The sequence below is a fragment of the Anser cygnoides genome, chromosome 2 (assembly GCF_040182565.1).
Source record: "Anser cygnoides isolate HZ-2024a breed goose chromosome 2, Taihu_goose_T2T_genome, whole genome shotgun sequence".
Taxonomy (NCBI): Eukaryota; Metazoa; Chordata; class Aves; order Anseriformes; family Anatidae; genus Anser; species Anser cygnoides.
The window spans coordinates 7,027,043-7,049,453 of NC_089874.1; the positions used below are offsets into that span (position 1 = coordinate 7,027,043).

Here is a 22,411-nt window from a genome sequence, read left to right on the forward strand (position 1 = left end):
GAATCTCTTTTTTATTTTTTTGGGGGGGGGGGGAGGGGAGGGGAGGGTCTAGAAGACTTACCCTATTACATATGAGAGAAGTGCAACTAAAATGACAAGTCAAGGAAGTGTATTTATTTGGATTTTTGTATTTATATAAACCTATGTATACTTATGGATACGAATCAAGTAGGTCCTGAGGTAAAATAATTTCCGCCTCTAAGATCTGAATAGCAGGACATCTGTGTAATTAAATAAATAAATAAATAAAAAGAAAAAAGAAAAAAGAAATAAACATACCAAATCTCAGAAGTTCTAAAGACAGACTTTTCACTACAAAAATGTTCCAAAACAACTTCTCTATGGTTATTTATTAAAATTTTTAATAATATTCATAAACTTGTGCATTCCTCTTTGAATCTTGTCAATTCCAATATATTAGACAACTGGTACACTTGCCACCCAGAAGCACTTGGGGTTTTCATGTATGAGTAGCACTAGAAGGTCAGGGAGAAGTTCGTTTGTGGACACAGAAAATGGATTTGTTGAGGAAGAAGAGGAGGAAACACTGCACTGCTGCGGAAGAACATGGCATTTCAGCACACAAGGATACACCAGCTATTTTCTTTCTAGGCAACACGGGAAGCGCACTGCCTGATGCTCCATATCTTGGCAAACTGAGTGTTATAATTTTCACAAAACACAGAAGGGAACGAGGGAATCACTTCTCAGTACAGTGTGGGATTTGGTAAAGGATGAGCTGCTGTCCTCTAAGGGTCTGGACATGCCTTTTTTCCTCTCCTGGTTACAAAACAATTTTAATCACGGTGGGAAGGAAACAGTTATTCCATCCTGTTCTGTAGCTGAACCATGAATCAAGATCTGAGCTATCAATTTACCCTCAGGAATCCTTTGTTGCACAAGTTAATTTACCTCTCCTCTTATGTAAACCTGGTGTCACCTTACTGTTTAATATTGAAAGTTATTGACAAGGGAAATGCTGATTCATGAAAGTGAGATTTTGTTCTAATGCATTCATGTGAAAACAAATGAGCCAGCACCGTTACACGGCCGTTCCTCTCGCTCACATTTCATTCCAGCCCTGTCAGAATTTCCAATGGGGTGAGCGAATCCTGAGCAAATCCTGCGGCAAGTTCTTCTCAGTCAGGGGCCAATGAATTGGATTTCAAAGAAAAGCTTCGTCCTTAGTGCAGTAAGAGCTGCCCTTGGAGTGTAAAAGGGCACTACCGCTTACAGACTGCAGCTGAGCTATCTGAAATTGGGGAATTTGTTTATCTAGTTAGTTTCCTATTAATATTTCCTCCTGTCTGGTGACCAGAGATAGGATACAAGGGAACACCATGAATCAGAGGAGGGTCAGGCTGGGCGTTAGGGAAAGGATTTGCACCCAGAGGTGGTCAGGCACTGGGACAGGCTGCCCAGGGCAGTGGTCACGGCACCGAGCTGCAGGAGTTCAAGGAGCATTTGGACAGTGCTCTCAGACACAGGGTCTAGTTTTGGGGTGGTTTTGTGAGAAGCCAGGAGTTGGACTGAGTGATCCTTGGGGGTCCCTGCCAAGTCAGGATATTCTGTGATTCTATAGAGCAAAATGTGCCATGTTATGTTTGCTGTAGCCTAATCCTGATTAATATTTATACTCTAATCCAGCACTACTTATCCTCACTATTCATACACCTGCACTGGGCCCAATCATAGCCTACCAACCGCTTCAGCCACCCTGAAACCACCCAGCCATTGCAACATGAAATCCTCAGGTGGCCAGAGGACTACTCAGGAACTCTAGACATCCTCTGACAGTAAAAAGATTCACAAGTCTGGAAGAAGCACCCGAAAACATCTATGTAAGAGCATTTTCAAAATCTTCCAGAAGAGAAGCCCAAGTACCATCAGCCTCAAAACCACAGCCCACCTCCTGCCAGGGAAAGCTCTCTGTTCCTAACCCAGGAACTCCCCATCTACACGCCACCACTGCAGGCAGGCACTCAATAGCTGGCAACACCCTCTCCAAAGGGTGATGTATGGCAGGTTTTTGAGCTAGAATGATCTCATTTTTAGACCAGGCACAGAATGAGGACCCCAATGGCCAAGGGAATGGAGGAGCATAGATAAAGTACACCGACAGGCAGAGATGCTTGAGGGTGATGTTCTGGAGCCATGTTCTAAGGGTTTGTGAAGTAATGGGTATGAGAGCAAAGTTTAAACAAAGGAAGGAAGCGTTTTGCAAACTCTACAGTAGCAATTATTGAGCAGTCAAATGTGTGAAACAGCACCATGGCATGATGGTCATCATCATGGTGAGGAAAAAAAAAAAAGTTTTTTCATTCATTCCAGTGACTAAACATTACAACCTCTTTCAGTGCCTTCACAGGACTATCTTCAGTGACTCTGGATGCAGGTTGACCCAGAGACTGGAATCCCATCTCCCAAAGCCAAGTAGTACTTTGGTAGTCCAGCTACATCCTCCAAGATGTAGGGAACGAGAGACAGTAAACACCTCACAAGCCTCCGTCACGTCGCCTCCAACAGTTATCCTGCCAGAGACAGACAGCTTAACCACCGACTGAAGATGTATCAATCTGACTCACAGGGATGCTAATGAAACTAATAGTGCTGCTTACCTCGTACATTGGCAAAAAGAAGCATCTATATATAGGGAAACCAGAGCAACAGCTGTAAGCATCAGCATCTCCACTGCTTTGTCAGCATCCCACTTGTACGGTTTCCTCACCGAAGTCCAACAGTGCCTTCCAAAAGGTTGTAAACCAGTGCTGAGGTCTCATATTCTCTCTCAACACCCTGCTGCAAATGCAGCAACGCCAGAAACAGTCGCAGCTCATCCACTTATGCTAGACCCATGCTCTGACACTGCTGGAATAAAATGAAGCGAGGAGTGTGCTAAGCTGAAAGTATTTTATCCTGGAGTACTGCTAAGCTAGGAACACTTCAGTATGGGCGCTCAGAAGGGCAGCCAACTTCTTCCACAATACAGGAGGATACGATTCCTCTAGCAGCTCAAACACGAAACCTGAAGAATACCCCAGAAAGATTGGTAATTACATGTTATCCAGGGCAACGCAGCACCAGGACAGATGCAGGGGCACAGGCACGAATCATACCCAGCTGTGCAACGCAGCACTGCCACGTGTGCTTGGCTTACCCAGAGCTGCGCTGGGCCAGCCACGCAGCAAGGTGTGCTCTCCCTCTACGGTGTCCTCTCTCCAGGTGAGACTGCCACAGGGCAGCTTTGACTACTTGGCTCCATTTCACCTCTCTGGATGAATTCTGAAGAAAACACTAGCTTAAAAATGAAAAATGAATGTTTATACAGATGAGTACCCTGCCTGTGCACAAAGCGGGCTAGCCCAGGATGGCACCCAGCCTTTCCTCTTCCTTAACTAGATTTCTACTGATTTCAGTCTGTTTAGGATACAGCATCTTCAAAAATACACACCAAAGCATAAAGAACAACTCGGAAGGAGCCAGTTCTGGTGCTAGAAAATATGCTTCATTTATTTTGGATGTTTTAATCACACGGGGAGATAAATCATCTGAAACTGGCATTTTCCTCGCTAGCTACCAGTATTTTAAGTAAGCATAGCAGAAGCCAGTGAACATTTATTCAGGTGAACTCATGTATGTAATGGAGTTGCCTTTAGCAACTCTCCCTCGCTTGTGGGCCTCCTGTGACTACGCTGCCTAAAGTTTACCTTTATACTTCTCTGATGATCACAGCTGGGCAGGATTTGTAGAACTTCAGACTAGAAGGCCTTGCAGCCTGCATTATACACAGTGCTAAGAGGCCAAACGAAGAGGCAAAAGCGGCAAGAGGTTTATTGTAACACTGGTATTTTCCTAGCTCTTATCGAGCACAGCATTTAATCTGATGTATTACACTTAATGAAGAGTCAGGAACTTGTACTGCAAATAACAGATCAGATATAATTGGAATTTGTTCCACACCACTAGCCTACATACATCAATAAAAACAATAACCACATTGGATTTTGGGCTCACTTCATTTGCATTTCTTAATTTAGTGTTTAACTAATTTAACAATAGTAATGATTTAATTCAAATTAAAATCTAAGGAAAATAAAACAATTTTAAAAAGCCATTAAAGATTTCATTAAGTTCCATCTAAATTAATATTAGCTTTCTTAGTATTTTCAGTAAATGATTTTTTTCTCTCACCGCTGAAACAAACATGAAGTTTCCTCTGTGCAGTCAAGCTTTAGACAAACCTTGTTAGATTTATTGGTATTATTTCAAGCAATTAATTAATATACATTGGAGTTATTCAGAGGAAAAGCACAGAAATGGCAGGAAAATGGATGAAGCTGTTTTTAAAACACAGCGTTCAACTTAGATAATTGTTCTTTGAGCCTTTTATGCAGAGCTCTTAGGTATACACCGTCTGTTAGATCACATTTCCCATACATTTGCGGTACTGCTCCTAAGCAGCAGATGCACAGGAGTTATCCAAGCCACACTAGTTTTACAAGACATTTTTCTGCATCTCCACATGCAGCAGTCACTTGCACACGAGTGGCTTTTCAGACAAAAGAATTCATTACAGGAATACGTCAGTTATACTAATTAAAAGGGAAGTTCTGTAAGTATCCAGTCCTGCTTCCCAGCCTCTACATGGTACAGAAAAGTTATTTATATAATACCAGCTATATAGATTACCAGCTATCTAAATCTATATAGATTTAAATAAATAAATCTATTAAAAAATCTAAATCTATATAGATTTAGATAAATCCATATAGATTTAGATAGATACAGATATACAGCACATCTATAGAAACTTTCCTGTTTTCATCAGTAGAATAAAAACACCAGTCCTAAACGTATTTTTGCTCTTGCAGTCTCCAGGAATCTGCAGCTGATTTTGGAGAGTTGGATGTGCCATCACGAAGGATATATGGAGGAGGTAAGTGCAAGAAGTCAAACCAAGACCTCTCTAAACCAGAACTGCTCACTACTTCAGTTTAATCCCTTGGTTAAAGCAAAAAATGGTGAAATGCTAAGGCCTCTGAAGAGCTACCGAGCTCATTTTCAAAGCATATAGAAGTGTTGGAAATTAGGTTTATAGTCCTGCACTCTCCTGGTTCTCATGATTAACCTTTATTCATGCAAATGGCAGCAGTGATATCAACAGGAACACTCCTGCAGTGATTATGCTTGCAAGTAACAGCTTAGCTAACATTTAAAATTTGCACTGGACTGTATTACAGCTCATAACAGCAACTGTAGTTGAAAGAATTTATTAATACTCGTAAGACCTGAGTAAAAAAGGAGGTTAAAAGAAAAATAAACAAGAAGCCTTAGTCCTCCCAATTTACTTAAAAAGACTATTTCACCTTTTCAAATAGATATGCCAGCAGTTTTTTATTCTAATGTGCCACACTTCAGAAACAATGGCTCCAGATTTTCACCTGCATTTCCCTGGGTATCAGGCTTTTGCATTCAAAGACAAAATTAGGTAGGAAATACAAAGCTTTGTATCACTTTCTCTGAAGCACAAGTGTTCACTTGCAGGTAAACTTAAGTCATCTAACTAGAAGTGCACTTAATTTGAAGAGATTACTCAAGCAGCTCTCCACTTGTACACTTGTATTACCATTATAATTAGAACTACTTCAAAACAACAAAAAGTTCAATTTTGACCACAATAAACACAGAGGAAAAAGATCAAGAGCACCTTGACTGAAGAGGATGAATGCTTCTGAAAAATATCCTTTAAAATCCCTCCAGCTCTGTGACCAGTGACCGCCTTCATTCCAACGCTACTTACAGGGCTGCAACTACACAGGCTAATATATGACATTATTTTCTGCTGTTTTGTATGCTTTAAGTAGCCATTGAGAGGCCTGAAATACATCACTGATTGGCAACAATGCTGAGTGCCCTCCAGCTTTCCATAATTACCACTTCTTGAGATGCATACGTGAAAATTGCTATGTACATATAAATATTGACATTTACCTGTTAGGTAGCAGATACCAGCAAGGGAGAGAGAAGGAACTGAGTAACTGAGTAACCCAGCCCTGGAAAAACTGAGGAAAAGGTCAAGGATGTGCTGGAATAGAGCTTTCAGAAGCCTTCCTCCATAACATGAGTACCTCTCTGCAGCAGCCTTGAAGAGCAGACCACCAGGTGCACAGTGACAAACGCTGTGAAGAGCAAGTCTCAGACCTACAGGTTTCATGGAGAGGAAAACACCAGCTCCAAAACTTGCCTAGAAGACAAACTGCGCACTGTTTTCAGCCAAACTCTCTCTCTGCTCATTGATCAAAAGGTCTAGAGGCTTCAGAGCACTAACATTAACTTCAGTTCTTGTCTTAGGAAATCAGCTGCAGACTGTCCTTTTGGCATGAAGCAGTCCTTTGAAGCATGTCTTTTTGGCAGTGCCTAGTAGGGTCAAAATATAATCCTAAACCTTCTACCAACTAAGCTCACAAGAGTAATCTTTATCTATTAAAAAAAGTACATGAGAATGTCCTGAAAAAAGCTTCTATCATCGATGGAGGACTTACCTAAGAACACTGAAACTTTGGCTACCAACTTTACGCTAATGAAGTCCAATGTATATTCAGGTCAGTTAATCTGTTGTCCAAAATATTACTGGCATTTTATACTGCATATATAATACATCTGTATTGTTTAGCATTGTTACCTTCCATGACATTGTTGGCTTGTAAAAAGAAAGAATTCACTATTACGTGTTTGTGCATACCAAGCACTTTCAAGTGGAGTTTTCCAGACAAGGCATTCAGCTCGGTCACACTCCTACGCAGCTGTTCCTTTCAGTTTGTGTTACTGCAAAAGTAAAAGTACAAAAGCACGCAGATTTGTATTTCAGTAAGATGCTAGCTGATTTCTACAACCAGGAGTGAGTTGAACTTTCCTCCACCAAAGCTTCCAAAGACTTCTAAAAAGTATGCATTTCAAAAGAATCGACAGAGATAAGCACACCTAGAGGTGATATATTAAAGAGTTAAGTCTCATTTCAGTAACATTTCATATAGAGATTAACAAGCACATTTATATGCAGTAGTTATCCTCTAAAAAACTTCAAAGTTCATTCTGAGATACTACCAAAAATAAAACCATCACAAGTCCACCCTCTGTTTATATATATGTGTGTATATATATACACACACTTCTATTTTCAATTTCAAATTTCCAACTTTCAGAAATTTCTTGATATGATCTTATTAAGCTTCAAATATTGTCAGATGGAAAAGAAATACTTCAAACCAACATTAGTGATAGAGAAGAGGTTGTTTTTAAACTCACTCTCTACTTGAGTAGTAACTGATGAACAATGCTTAGCAGGTGCTCCTGGATTTAGTTTTAAGTCTGTCAGATGCTGTACAATCACTGTAAGATTGTCTCTTTCCTGCAGCTTTCAGATTCAAGCAAACTTTTTTCTTTTTGCTCTTTTATCTATTCTTTAGATTTTCCAGCTTGGAGAAGTATAGCACTGATGAGCCAAAGGGACACTGCAAAAGATCATGAAGTCCAGGCTTTCAAACATTAAAGAGAGAAATTATATCACTGTCCAGAAACTGGGATCAGGAATTTCATGTCACCTACCATATCAGCAGTGGATTTAATTCTGTGGATGCTCTAATCCCACTCTTCTGCACATCCAACCTTCCTACTTGAGGTCAGTTTTGTCACTGATTCCAAATTTCAGTCTTTAAGTGCAAAGCTAAAAAACTTTCTGCTCCTATTTTCAAAGTTCTCTCTTTGACATGAGTAAGTACTGCACTTGAAACTTATTTTCACGAACTTCCCATCCTTTGCCACACTTTACACTTGGACTAAACCGGCACTGTGAGAGCCCTGGGGCTGAGACTTGTCACTTCACGTGCACTATGCATACCTGTTCTAGTGCATAGATTAGACAAAACATATACAGGCTAAAAAGCTGTACATATACAGGCTACATTTTAAAGGTGGAAAAAGAATACCCTCCATATGCATTCTTAGGATCCACAGACCAGAAATAAGAAAGAAAAGCTGCCCAAATTAATCCTTTCATGTCTCAAGAGAATTAGGTATACAAGTAGACTGCAAAATTCCACCTGTCCAAAGAAACGGGAACTTTTATTTGGTTTTTACTTACACAAGAAATTGGGGGAGGGAGTATTTTTTTTCTTGATATCATTTAAATAAGCACTGAGTAACTGCCCTCTAGAAATCAAAGTCTGGAGGGAACCAAAGATTTAGATACTTAAAGCTGTTTTAAAAACATAGGCTCTACTCTGTTTTAAAGCAGGTTAAATCTGTCTTGCCTAACCTCATCCAACAAACACAATCATAGCTAAAAAATCACCATACATGTAGGCAAATAGAGTAGGTAGGGAAAGAATGACTTATCTAGTAGAACCCTGTTAACGCTGAAAAACTCGAGTGTGGGTTGATGCAGCTGAAAGCATTGAGACACTTAGTGCTCAGAGCTGATGCATAACGTGAGATGTGCAAGAGAAGCTGAATCACCTTAAATCAGAAAAAAGGAAAGACAGGGTCTAGGGAATCTTGGAAGAGCTGATTAGAGTTCGCTAACAGGCCTGTCACATTTGAGCAACAAAAAGGAAAATATGGAAAGACAGAGAGAGAGAGATTTAAAATAATAAATATCTAACATTTGACTCAGTGTTAACAAAGGCAAATGTAGGATTTTACGAGCAGAATGATCATCAAAACAGGGGATCACTTAGGGTGATAACAGCATTTGGTATAAATGATTAATACAAAGCAATGTTTGGATAGCTATGAATCAGATGAGCTTCCCAACAACTGCATCTCCTACAGATTCACATTTCTGAGACAGAACGAACAACTCTGATCCTTCAAACTCACCCTTCAATAGCATAAATGATCCCTTTACTAAAAACAGTATACCTATTTTTAGTAAAAAATCCATCTTGTTCTTAAAACTGTCAGAGCTTCAGAATCTACTATCACACTGTCAATTGCTGCATTGTTTGATTTCAGTCTCTGTTAACAATCTGCACCTTGCTTGTCATTTGAGGTTTGCCTACCTTCAGCTTCCAGTTATTGAACCATAATGTTTCTGCCTGTAAGGCTCTAGAGTCCTATACTGTCAAGTTTCCTTTCCCAAAGAAGGTACTTAAGGACTGCAATCATGTCATTCCTTTGCTAATCTAAATGGATTTAAAACTATAGATCAGTCTCAAAAAACAAGTGATAGAAGGTGATTTATTAGATAACCCGACTGATCTCCAAATCCCTAGCTTCTAGAGATCCATGAAGCTCTAACAAAACCAGTCAACTGACAGCTTAACTATTTTTCAGAATACTGCTTGAACAGTACATCCACTGGAACAGCTATAAACAATCTCTCCCCCCATCAGGGTACAGGAATTGAACCATTTAAATACTTGGTCTTTTGCTGACCAAACATTAAAAGTGATTGTTCAAACAATGACAACATTTCATCATTGTGTCAGGAAAGAAAGACAGATAGTGCCCCTTCCAACATTTTTATTAACTCTTCGGATTTTCTGTCTTCATTGTGTTTCCTGTATATGTATAACAACAATAAAACAAACTAAAAGCAAGACAATAGCCACTACATGAAAAAGCCTAGAGCACGTAAGCAACTTCCTTATGGCATATTAGGTCATTTCCTTCAGAGACACTTTATCTAACCCGTTTAAAAACTAGCTAGACTAATACTGTACTCTCCTGAGCCAAGCAATAATAAAAAGCCCTTTTTGTAAAAGACTTGGTCAGGGAGTTGGTAATGAGCTAACCAACCTCTCACTCCAGATCACTGGCTTAAAACCAAACCTTGCTTGATGGTGCTTAAAACCAAGCCTTGTTTGATCGTGCCTAAATGCTTGGCTGCAGGACGGCGACGCACGCCCGATGCTCTGTGGGAAACAAGAGGAGCTGCAATAAAGTTCTTGGCAAGGCATTGCCCATCTCAGGCTGGCATTCTTTTCAGCCAGAAGTTTCATCAGAAAATACAAATATCCTCTGCAGCAGTATCAATGACTTATCTGGGAGGAATATCCTGCCTTTGATGAATTCGAAAGTACTTTTTTGAGCCAACACTCCTCCCTCAAATATGCATGCCCAGTGGCACAGGGTGTTTACACTTTGTACCACATACTAAGCAGTTCACTCTGCCCCATCACTATTCATGTATGTTCCAAACTGACCATTACCACCATTCACTATTATTTTAAACATAGGACTTCAACCTCCTGTCAAGGGCACTGTCCCCTAATTATTTTTAAACTGTTTTCACTCACTTGCTGAAGCAAAAGGCCCCTAACAAAGCCATCACCCTCGTGCTGCTGAAACCCCATCAGCACTCTTGGCAGCAAACATCAAGAAACAAGCATGAAGCCAACACAACATTTTAGTATTGATTCCTCTAAGAAATTTAAATCCCGTAGGGCATAAACATCAATTTAATCTGTATGCATCTACAAAAATGCTTCACTCGCAGCGTTCCTCATTTCGGCCAAAACACTGCTACAACTCGAGTAGAAACACACTCAGCAGTGAAGACAAAGACTGACAGAACAAGTACCCCAAAGCTGCTGCTAATTTGTAAGAGAATTGGAGACTACAGCCATAGAAGCCATTCCTGTGAGGGTCCCAAAATCCGTGGCACCTCGCCTTGCCAAACCGGAGAGCCACTTATCATCAAGCAGACTAGTGACAGCCTCACGCCTCACACCTTTGGGCTGCTGTGCCTCCACCTGACAAGGTGAACAATGAAACACAACAGCTCCACGTTACACTAATTGATATTTTCTGAGGTCCCTTCGCTCCATTAGACTGCTCTCCCTGCAGACAAAGAGGCACACATTATTACTACCGTCAACCTGCTGAAAAGAACATCAGATGAAAACATCACCCGAAGAAAAAAGGAAATTGGGGAACGTGGAGTTTGCCCTTGTGCAATCTTAGACTGAGCTCTTCAGAGTGAGAACGTATATTTTCTGACTGCTGGAAAGTCAGGCCCAGCATGCTCTGACATTTCCTCATTTTTCTAGCACTGTATGACTGCCGTTTTGTGTAAGGATGCATCCCATTGTACACGTGACCAGCAAGATGCATTTTCACACGCTTGAAACAGCAGTAACATACGGCACTTAAAGAAAAAAAAACATCTCATTCTTCTAACGGTGCAAAAACACAGGCATGTCTGCGTCACCCCAGCCAATACACAGGCACCAAGTGCTGTCAGTAGAATTCAGGGCACCACCGTTATTTGCAAGTGATGGATTTATGTACGTAACAAACTGTAAATTCCATAATAAACACGGACGCAGGATTTTATGGACAATGCTTTCGCTTGTAAAACTTGGCACCTTCTATCCATCTCTCCCTGCTGATGGTAGTTAGGTGGCAGAATCAGATTCCTGAAGGTACAAACATGACACAAACAGCACAGGGGGCACCTAAGAGTATTAAGAACCCACCAACGGAGGTACACACCATGAACACTGAGAGCCATGCCCAAAGCTAGCAGCTTTTACACACCCGCCCCAGAGAATTTTTTTTACCTACAAGGCAGGATTTATTAATTACTGTTGCAGTTCCACGGCTCTGGCACAGGTGACCTAGTATTCATGCACAGATTGCCATCAACACAAAGGTTTCTATACTACCAGCACACCATTTCAACATCTATTGGCTGCACGTGCAAACACCTACTTGTGTACTGCCTTCCTTCAGCATACACAACCCACACCATGGCAATGTTTACTTCACCCACCGGTGGCCAGCAGGGCAGATTTTGCTCCCAAAAATAATCAGTTTTGTAGGTCTTCACCAGGACAGCTTCACTGGGTGCGAGCAAGGACCACCATAATGTTCTCTGGCCAGTATCAACATGAAGTTTAGGACTGCTTGGTCAGGAGTAGAATCAACTCTGAAGTTTATTAACGATTATTATGAAGATTATTAATGCATGTACTGGCAGATCACTCTAAGCCACTGACAGTTTTATAGCTGCTGTGATCACCTGTGTCACCGAGCTGCACACACCGTCATTTCTCTGTAAAGTTGCCATGGTTTTGACCAACGAGGATGGGTATGTTCCTTACTACAATAGGTCCCCAAACCAGGCAACAAGCATGTTTACACAGTCAGCATCTGAATTCCAGTTGCGAGCTTAGCTTTCAAAAAGGGATGGCTGTAAGCACAAGAAGGAAGTGACAAAACAGAAGGTGTTTATGATATAATCAAAATCCAGGAAAATAAAGGCAAAACAGCAAACCTTCCCCCTTATCTGCATGAATCTCTGAATGAGAGGATGTAAACAACAGGCACAGACCAAACTTTGCTTGTTTGTTTCTAGATCACAACGCTCTATCCAGCCCTTAAGCAAAACAGGATACAGGGTGTTACTGAATGATTTCCCCTGAAATCTGATTGAGAAAGATTAGAGCAATTAGAGCAAAGTGACACACACTTTTAAAAGCCTTAAATCACGATTAATGTACGGTCTAACTTTTCTCTCAAGGATTATCTGGTGACTCTGAGCCATTTTCGGAACAAGGCTGACACACACATTCCAGCCTCAAAGAAAAAAAAATCATGAGGCAGAATCCCCTGCCCTCTACTGGCACACGAGATGCACTGAAGCCTGTGCACACACCCACAGCCGAGCACAAACACAGCAGCTGAAAAGCTGTTTTAATTTTTTTCGTACTATGATTTGTAATTTGTGAAAGATCTATAATGTACCGGACACACCAAACTGGCTGCAAAACCATACACGTGAGATAATATTTCGGCATCACTGCACTTCTTCCTGCAGAGCCGGGCAGACCGAGGAGATTTAAAATACTGCTACTAGCAAGATAATACATTCTTTAGCCAAAAATAAATTCTAAGGGATTATCTGATATTCCTGATGCTTGCAGTGCATATCCAAGAACTCTGAAAAACAGAAATATATTCTACAAAATTCTCTTCCACGCACATGGCTTTCTGGCTTACCTGCTGCCTTCCAGATCACTGTCAGCCAAAGAGTGTTTGGCCCAGGAACTGAGAGGCAGGTTCATGACTCTGCAGAAAGGATTTTCCAGCACCTCGGTACCAGAGCTAGGAAAATTCTCAGCCATGATTCTGGCTCATTTGCACCACTGAGATGGTACCACATAAACCTCGGGATACCACAGGGAATTGCTTGTTGTGACTGACCACGTCACTTCCATCTTCTGTGCAGACCAATTTAATAAGTATCATCATGTAACTTTCTGGATCTTGTGAGCAGTTATTACTGTATTCTCTTATTGGTGAAAACAACAAACAAACAAACAAACACACACAAAAGGTTTACACTGCTGTACTTATATTTTTGAATGCAAATCTTGATTTCTGGAAAAAATAAATTGCCCATATAGACAAAGCCTAACAGGAATTGAATAAACACAAGGGTCCTGACTGTATCTTTCATCCAAATGATAAATAATCTTTTAAATCACATTAAAAACAAAAAAGCAGCCTGACACAGAGCAGCTATTAAACAAGAGAAAGTCTGGTAATATCAGAGTAATTCCCACAATGCTCATCCGTACCCTGAAACACGTTCAGAACACACCCTGTTTTCAGAGCTGTCACACAACAAATGCAGATGTAAGCCTGCCACCACCACACAAACAACAGAATATGACATTTAAATAATACCACTAAGGAAAAGTGGGAGATGTATCCAGCCTACACTACGTAAAGCAGTTCTTTCTTAAAGCAACTCATCTGTTAGTTACCAAATAGCTAGACCCTTGGGGATGAAACAAAACAAAAGCATACAAGGTTCCAAGGAAACTACAGGAACACAATGCAATCACACCCATCTCCTTTTTGCTGTAGATACCTACAACACTAAAAAAATAAAGCTCTAGAATTTTCTTTATTTTATGAAGCCACATCCTAAAACTAGTTAGGTTTTCACATGTTCTACTAAGCTTAAATGTATTTACAGATCATTTCTACTCATTTGTTTCTGTGTCAGAGTTGCCTGGTATCTTAAATCATTCTCCTCCTACTCTGGTGTTTGTCTAACCCCTGACCATTTAAAAATTACAAATGTATCCTCTTCAGCCATGAGCTTTCTAGCCTATATAAGCCAATCTTTTGGTACAGCAGAATCTATGATTGAAGGATAAACGGGTATTTTAAACATGATGTATTTGAATCTCTGTCTCCATAAATAACCTCCGCAATTAAATACTGTTTCAAGTATATAAGAAAACACATAACAGGAAAATCTTTACAGTGTAAATTTATGAGGTGGTGTTGCCACGCCTTGTGATTTGTTCCAGTGTCTCTATATTTTCTTAACTTGCAGCTCCTGGAGTTCTCTCTTCACAAACAAACAAACAAAAAAAAAGCACTGTCTTTCATGGTTATGAATAAAAGTAAGAGATTCGAGCAAATAAATGGCTCAAAGCATTAGGTCAGGATTGGCTTGTAAATTACATAAATAACCAACATTTTATTTTGTAAAATCATATGATTTCAAAAAGCCATCAAGAAAAGGTATTTCAATGTTTTTAAGATGCCACTGGCTGACATATTGGCAGACAAATCCAACAAAACAGCTTACCAGATCTCCTATTTTTTTTCCTAGAATTTCACATCACACTTATTTAAGTAAAATGCTATCCTATTTTGCTGTTTCAATGTGCTAAAAACTATATTATTAATTCTGGGGAGCAGGATGTCTTACTTTCTAAATCACAAGACAGAGAAAGGGCTTCTGCTTTATTAACAGAAAACTATGGTGAAGAGGTAAGTGACCATTTTATGGCAGGTCCAGGAGCTGAACATAGATTTCAGATTTTCAGAGTTACGGTCTTGTGCTTCAGGCAGAAGGCTGTTCTTCTTTTCACTTAACAAGCTATCGAAAATCCAAACTCTTATTTAAAAATTGACAATGCAGCTCAGTAACAATGAAATAGCAAGAATACGTGAAAAGAAGTAATCAAAGCTAAATCACCAGTCCTTCTAAATTTAACATCTGCAAAAATTTGTCCCCAGCATACTGTCAAAAATGTTTCCAAGAGGCTAGTTTAGAATTCATACCACTTTCTGTATCCGTTAGGGCATGAATCACGATACTGACATTACTGTCAGAACTCCTATCTTTGTGTTTGAACTCTAGTGCCATTAGTTCTGCAGCTTTTTCATCATACTTACTGACTTTATATCCCAGCTTTTCAGCATGAATCCTCTTGGCCATGAACTGCCCTTCAATCAAGGCTCGTATTTCCACCTCCTTTGGAAAGTCTGAAACCTGTATCAAAGAATGAATACATTAAGTTAACCAGCACCTTGCACAGTACACAATGCCAAGTCGGAGACAGGTTAAAAGTACGAGACAGATTTATAGTTCATTATCCTTGTCTTCACCCTGAAGTCAGCTTTCAACTAGGCCCAGCTCTGCAGTCACACACAAAAGGCACACCTAAAGACTCAAACGCAACCCATAACCGCAGAACTGTTGGCAAATCCATCAGTCTTGAAATCAATGCCGGATGGATGGGAAGAGGTGCTACTGTGAGTTGTAAACTCTTGGCATTTCTCGGCACAAAAAGCTGCTTAAAGATCAGTATCTCAAAAACGTTAAATTAAAGCAAGTAGATAAAATTCAAATGCATTAAGCAATGTCACAGGAGTTTAAATCCATTTCTGTCTGCAGAGAAGCAAAACAATCTTTTCATTAATTGCTATTTATAACATTTTTCTGTCCTTCTGTTAACTAGAAGAAAGGCAAAAGAGGTAGGAAAATGCTGAACTACAAACCAATACAAAAAACATCTCACAAAAAGTTGAGTTTTTTCATACACTACAAAAACAGCAAGAAGTGACTAAGCATTCATTTAAGCAGTAAGTGTTTAAAAGACCAGCGCTACACTGCAAACACAAGATAGTATCAATCTCTGTTCACCTAAGTGAGGTCTAATCAACGGGGAGTCATGATTGATTAGAAACATCTGTTGAGTTCCAATACCACCCAGAAAGCCAGGCATTTAAACAACATCCATTTCTCAAAAGAAAAAAAAAATACGAACATAAAAAGAACTTTTCATAACATAATTTTTATTTTAATTCCTGTTGTACTTGAGCTTGTGTTTACTTACTTACCACCATGGGGCCTGTAGGTTAACCAAAGACATGCAGGACAGCCAAATGAGGTCTTTGCACTCACATTTAGAGCAAGATAAAAGGAAATACTATAGCCCAATGTTTCAACACATTCTTATCTGTGTCCAAAATTTAGAAGCTGGGGACTAAGTGATACAAGTTTACCAAGCTCTCAATAACCCTAAAGCTAACCTCTTTTCAAAAATAGCATTGGCTTTAGTAAATCCACATTTTCTAGTAAAAAAAAAAATTATATTTCCTTAAAAAAAAAACAACATTTAAGTTCTAGTTCCAACTTTGTATTGTGGATGTTCTCTAGCTACAAACCAAACCTTATGTAAATCATCCCTTGGACTTGCATCAATCAATGAAATTCAAAAGCAAGCATCTCAGACCCAAAAAAAATAAAAGAAATGATAATGGCAAAGGTTTTGAGCTTTGAGAGTACTCCTTCAAGCTTTTGGACATTAGATTATTACTACCTTTTGGTTGTCACTGTTGAATCTGTGAATCCCAACTGCTTCAGGAGTAATTTCCATCACATCAAAGTAGAAACCTGCATCAAGGAACATTAAAGAGTGTCATGTTTTCTCCTAGCCCAAAGTTGTAATCTTATTTCAGCACACAGCTAAAATGATAATAAATGCATGTCATATATTTGGAAAGACATTTGAGACACCGCACAGCTTGTTTCTTAACTCATTTCAGTCCAGATACTTACTAAATTTAATTACTTTCAGTTTACAAAATAAGAGGATCTTAAACATATCTGGCTCAATGCCTCTAATACTTCATTAGAAATCCAAACAATATAATAAAAGACAACTCTACAAAAAAGCACATGCCCACCAAAACATGCACACATGCAAGTAATATAGTAATAAGATAATATATAACATCTCAGAAATAGTTTCAATAAATTATGTGCAAGAGTGAAAGAAAAAAATGGAAAAAGTGAAAGGTTAGTAAGAAGAGTACAGGAATAGGGGAACACTTCATGCACTGGATAAGATTTCATGAGTTTATTAGAGAACATCAGATATTTTAAGTCATGAAGCAGAGCTGGTCTCTGAATAATTTTGATGAGATCTAAAGAAATACAGTAACGCTTTGCAGGCAGCTAGACAAAAAGTGAGAAAAAGATTTCCCTTGTGTTGATGGCAAGTTGGTCAGAAAAGATATTCAAAAAAAGGAGACAAAAAAAAATAAGAAAATGAGAACAGAAAAACTGAACAGAATAGCTAAGAAACTAAGGGCAGTCAGCACAGCCTGTAAGACTCAGATCTTGGGAAGAAGACTATGCTGCCCTAGCAGCCCCATGAGTATTACCCCTCAAAAAAAGAAACCCACAGAAAAAGCACTGTGCTTTAGTGCACACAACCTTTTTGATTAAACATTCTGAAAGCCTGCCAGCAAGGAACACTGTGGGTTACAGATCTGCAGGCCCTACCAGGGAATTTATATCCCGAAATTTCCTTCTTGAACCTGCTGCCACCTGGCATATGAGGTGTTCGGGTAAACTTGCTGTTTTAATAGCTTTCTCAGGGACCTCCCAGATGTGACAGGACCTTCGCCTGTTCACCACTCTTCTTTCTCCATTTGTTACCCCCGTTACTCTCGTTATCCCAGCCTCACCCTAGCCACTGCCTCCGCTCATCTCCAGATCTCCAAAGCTTCCAGTGGCATCTTCTTGCACAATAAAGGGTGCAGGGAACAAGTGTCAAAAGGGAGGATGTCTAACCAGGTCCTTCTTCACTCTGCTTCCCTCAGGAACTCGGAGATTCCTGTATTTTTACGTGTATACTGTATCTTCAAGTAACACAGAAGTTAACCAAGGATACCAGTTATTGAACATGACTTTCAGGAAACAAATTTTTACAGGGTACTGAGTTATCCGAAGGAATATACAATAACACAAATTTTAAGACTTAAAGACAGTGTCCTGGTATCCCTGAAATCACTAACAAGATTTCCATCAACTTCCAATTTTTTACTTTTTTTTTTTTTTAAATATTGTCTAAAGTGGCTGACTTCTGGGTTTTAAAATAACATCTTCCCATTTTCTGAAACACCTGAATCGATTTGTCTTCTAGCGAAAAGAGATGCCTGGCCATTTTAATACCCCACAGAGACTGGATTTGACAGACAACATAACAGAGCATCTAAAAATGAAAACAGTGCTAACCTCACTCTGTCAAGAAACTCTGTCTTTAATTCGCTTTTCTAAGGAGTAGAGTCTTCTATAGCTTAATTATCCTACTTTTTTTTTTAATTAATTTTAACATATCAATTCAGATCTAGTATGATTGCAATGATTTCAAATCCAGTTCTGCAATGGTTAAATTTTAATCTTGATTATGCTCACCTTCCAATAACTTATTTCAGAACTATATAATACACCCATGAAATGTTAAGCCTTAGGAAAAAAATAATGTAAAACTACAAATACATGGATTTATTAGTATTTTTTAAATGTTTGCATCACCGTTTTACTTCATTCACTTAACAAAATGTGGGAGAAAACAGGGATGAAATGACTCTGTGACATACACTGGGGAAAATGCAGGACATCTGGGTACGATTTGATACTTCTGCTTTGTTCACATGCACAGAGCATGATTCTAGGGTAATGTGCAGAGAGCAAAACCATTGAAGACAGAGAGAAACAGCATGGAGCTACTTAACACACTTGATTTGAATTTCAGCAAAAAGCAACAAACTTTCATGAAAGCCTCCTTCAGAAATTAGTAGTTCTAAACATTCCTTAGATAAAATGCCACTAACACCTTTTCAATGACCAAAAGAGCTCTATAAATACCATTTTCTTATTTAGTGAACACTGTAGAAAAATACTCTTATGACACCCACCACCAGAGTATTTCTGAGTATACATTAGAAATTTACCTTGCTTGGCTTAATTCTTGGCCTTTATCACAACCCAAATAAAAAGTAGGTGCAACTCCCACCGAATTATGTCTCCAAGCAAACCCTGGAACTCCCAGCCCTGCTAAGGCTCATACCCAAGTTTCCGTTGTTTCCAGCAACAGTAGATGATAAGGCTTTGGAGAATTCATCCCAGGAGCCTGAAGCACAGTCATCTCTGATCCTCTCTCTCATCAGAGAGCCATTCTTAAAACTAAAACACACAAACATACCACATGCATTTTTCAAACCATTTGGCTATTTTTTAAGCAACTTGATGTTTTACTTAATACTGCTGTTCGTTGTATCACCTGAATACAGCCAGGCAAGCAAAAAGATACAATCATCTCTTCATTATGGAAAGAAAGACAGAGGAAGGAAAGTAAATAAAACAACCGTAACAAGACATGCTAAGGAAAACAGCGCAGAGATGCTCTTCTACGTAGATCTCTCCAATGAGTGAATGGCTTAGATCTACTCTGGCAGGCCATGCCAAACACAAGCTAGCTCTGAACAGCTAACATCTCCCCAGAGCTCCACGTGCAGGAGTTGCAGCCCAGAGCCTGACTTGTTGCAATTTCCTGGAGCCCAAAGCCTTGAAGAATACACACCGTGCACTGCTGGAGCAGCAGCAGGAGCTCCAATCATGCTGGCCGTGAAGCAGGACCCGTGGAGCTGCGTTTCTGCTCTGTGCCAGCACTCTCATCAAGGGCTTCACTGAGTCTGGTTGCACCCAAGAGCAAAGACACACCTGCTTTTGGACATCCCCCAGCTGGACCCAGTAACTGCTTTCAAGCGAAACGGTCCGTGCCGCGGCTGCAGAGGTAGCACTCATATGCACTGCCAGCAGTACTCTGACACAGCACTGAAAGCTCACTGTGAGATGGCTGCAAGGAGGAACAAGAGCATCTCCACACTGCATTACATCATTTATGATTTCAGGAGCCAGCTTGGGTCCAGTAAAACTTACGAGGTCTAGATCCGTGCCAGTATCTGGCGAAGGGAAGCAGCACAGCTGCATCTACACGGTTCTGTCCCAGAGCCAGTAAGACATGCTGTAAAATATGCATCTGTTGAGTGTGCACGATCTGTGCGCCCTTTATGCCATCTCCTCCTTTGTCTCCTCTGTGAATATAACACTCCTGCAACATACTGCAGCACTGGACTCAGACCCGAAGGAAAGCAGTCTGAATACTCTCCAACACGGAGTTATCACACCAACTCAGCAGGAGAGGCACAGAAATATCCAGAAAGAGGGCAAGGAAATTATTGAACATGCTCCATAGCAGCAACTGAAAGCATTCAAGTTTTCTATACGTATATTCTGCCTGGGAGTTCAGGCACTTTTCCTACTAAACCAGGCAAGTCCCCTATTAATTACACTGCTCCATTAGTAAAGGGGTGCCAAAGGAGCAGTGTCAGGGCAGGACCAGCTAGACTGGCAGAACAGGAACTCTTTACATCTGCATGGCTACAGAAGTAGCCTGTGTTCTGAAGGACAAAGATTTGGCCCTCTGCGCGTGCTAAGCTGCAGTAGAAGAATGACAGCAGAGCAGTTATTCAGAAAAACGTCTCAGTGCCTCCTATTACAAACAGGTTGTTTATAGAGCTCTTTCACACAGCAACAGTGGGAAATAGAGAAAAATTGGGAAAAAGGAAAACTTGAATGCAAAGCTTCAAAAATAACCAGCTGCTGGGAAATCACATTATGAAACTCAGTAACTTGCAGCTGACATCACCCTTTTAAGCTCCACTTCACAACACAGTTCCCACTGTCATCTACAGCATCCTTTCACCGTAAAGGTAAGGCTCAACATCACAGCTAAAAGGCAGATTTGAGCTCTGTTGAAGTTTTCAGTTACAAGCACCTACAGTTTGATGTCGTAGTGTTAGAGATACGAGGTAATCTCAGGATCCACAGGGAATGGGGTGAGTTAATCACTAATGCCATCAAATCTCCGCTTCGGAAAATGCTACCTTATAGATCTGATCATTTGTAATAACTGAAACAATATTACTACTGTGACTTACAAGAGACAGTCCAAGCAGGGGAAAAAATAATAATCCCTCTTAAGTCCTTAAGAGGGTTTTATGTGCACACTCGTAATTAACAGGCCTGTTACAGAAGTGCTGTCCACTTCCGAAAGCCTTCCCGAGGAACAGCCCTACCCATTCCTGCCAATAACTGCTGTGCTGTGCTCTGTGCAATCCCAGGGATTTAGACACTAAATGTATCTGTGTATTGTGTAAATATTTGCCTCTGACTTCTTTTGGAAGCTTTTCTGGTGAACACAGGGACTCAGTGAAGGACAGCGCAGCTTCAGGCCTTCCTTCCACCTACTTGGCTGGCGAGGGGCCAAACCATTCCCACATCACAGCAGCCAAAAGCTACCAAGAGAATCATTCTGTCAGCTGGGTTTCTTGAGATCTCAGTATTTTCCACATGCGCAGTCTAATATGTCCCTGAACAGCACTGATTATACTCGTCTATGAAAAGGAAGTCTTCACCTGCCCCATTATGTCCCCTCTGGACCACTAGAAGAGCACCGAAGTTACACAGCCCGGTCAAGCTTCTGACATTTCAGATTATTACATTTCAGAAGACTGCTACTCCTGTACATTAAATATATTACCTTCGATTCACAGCGAACTGGCCCTATGTATACATAAAAATAATTTTGTCTTTTTATCGCCATGAGAATTTATCCTTCACAACTCTGCAGTTACCCACACTGAACAACGGGAATGCCATAATCTTGATGCAGATGTTTCAGCAATAGGTTGCCATATACCGTACAGAATGCTGAACATTCTTTTCATTAACGTTTTGCAAAAGAAATAAACCACTAATACAAAGAAAGAATTATGTTATTGGTCCCAGATGTACAAAAAAAAATGGTATTACCATAAAAGTGCCATAAATGTTTGCGAATCAACAGGATTGCAGAGGATATGACCTTCTAAGGCAGGAGTCGGTTCCTGGATCCACAGAAACAATGTGTCACTTGTGCCAAGGCTAATCTGGAAGGAGAAAAAAAAAGTAATTGAAGCGTTATCACAACGTGCACGGAAAGCAATACAGAAATTAAATTAAAACCATTTGTTATTACCACTAATTGTTTTTAAATTACACATTAAGTCAATTGGATTCGTATTGAAGCTAGCTCTGACTTTTAGGTTGTCACATCAGTGAAATACATAGCAGACAGAGACTTGGGCTTTAGGGTCTAGAGCATTAGTTAAAAATAGTTGCAGTTTACTTAAAATCTTTCAGGCAGCTTGCAGATTGATAGAAATAAAACAAGCATGAAGGCAATAAAAAGAAAATCAACAC

At 40.0% G+C, this 22,411-nt stretch overlaps 1 protein-coding gene across 10 annotated transcripts in view; it reads right to left on the bottom strand.

The window, feature by feature from the left end:
• Nucleotides 1–22,411, bottom strand: part of XYLB (xylulokinase) — a 93,669-nt gene that overhangs the window by 52,128 nt on the left and 19,130 nt on the right. For 9 of the 10 annotated variants that reach the window (XR_007162709.2, XM_048062335.2, XM_013182465.3 and 6 more), the window contains 4 exons: nt 21,983–22,098; nt 19,176–19,291; nt 16,638–16,711; nt 15,208–15,304 (listed from right to left, as the gene is read on the bottom strand). Coding sequence is in view for 9 of the 10 variants with exons in the window: in XM_048062335.2 (XP_047918292.2) it covers nt 15,208–15,304; nt 16,638–16,711; nt 19,176–19,291; nt 21,983–22,098 (403 nt within the window). In the remaining variant the exon portion in view is untranslated. Of the gene's footprint in view, nt 1–13,338; nt 14,372–15,207; nt 15,305–16,637; nt 16,712–19,175; nt 19,292–21,982; nt 22,099–22,411 lie in introns of those variants that run through there. The other variant, XM_048062334.2, reaches the window with a different exon arrangement.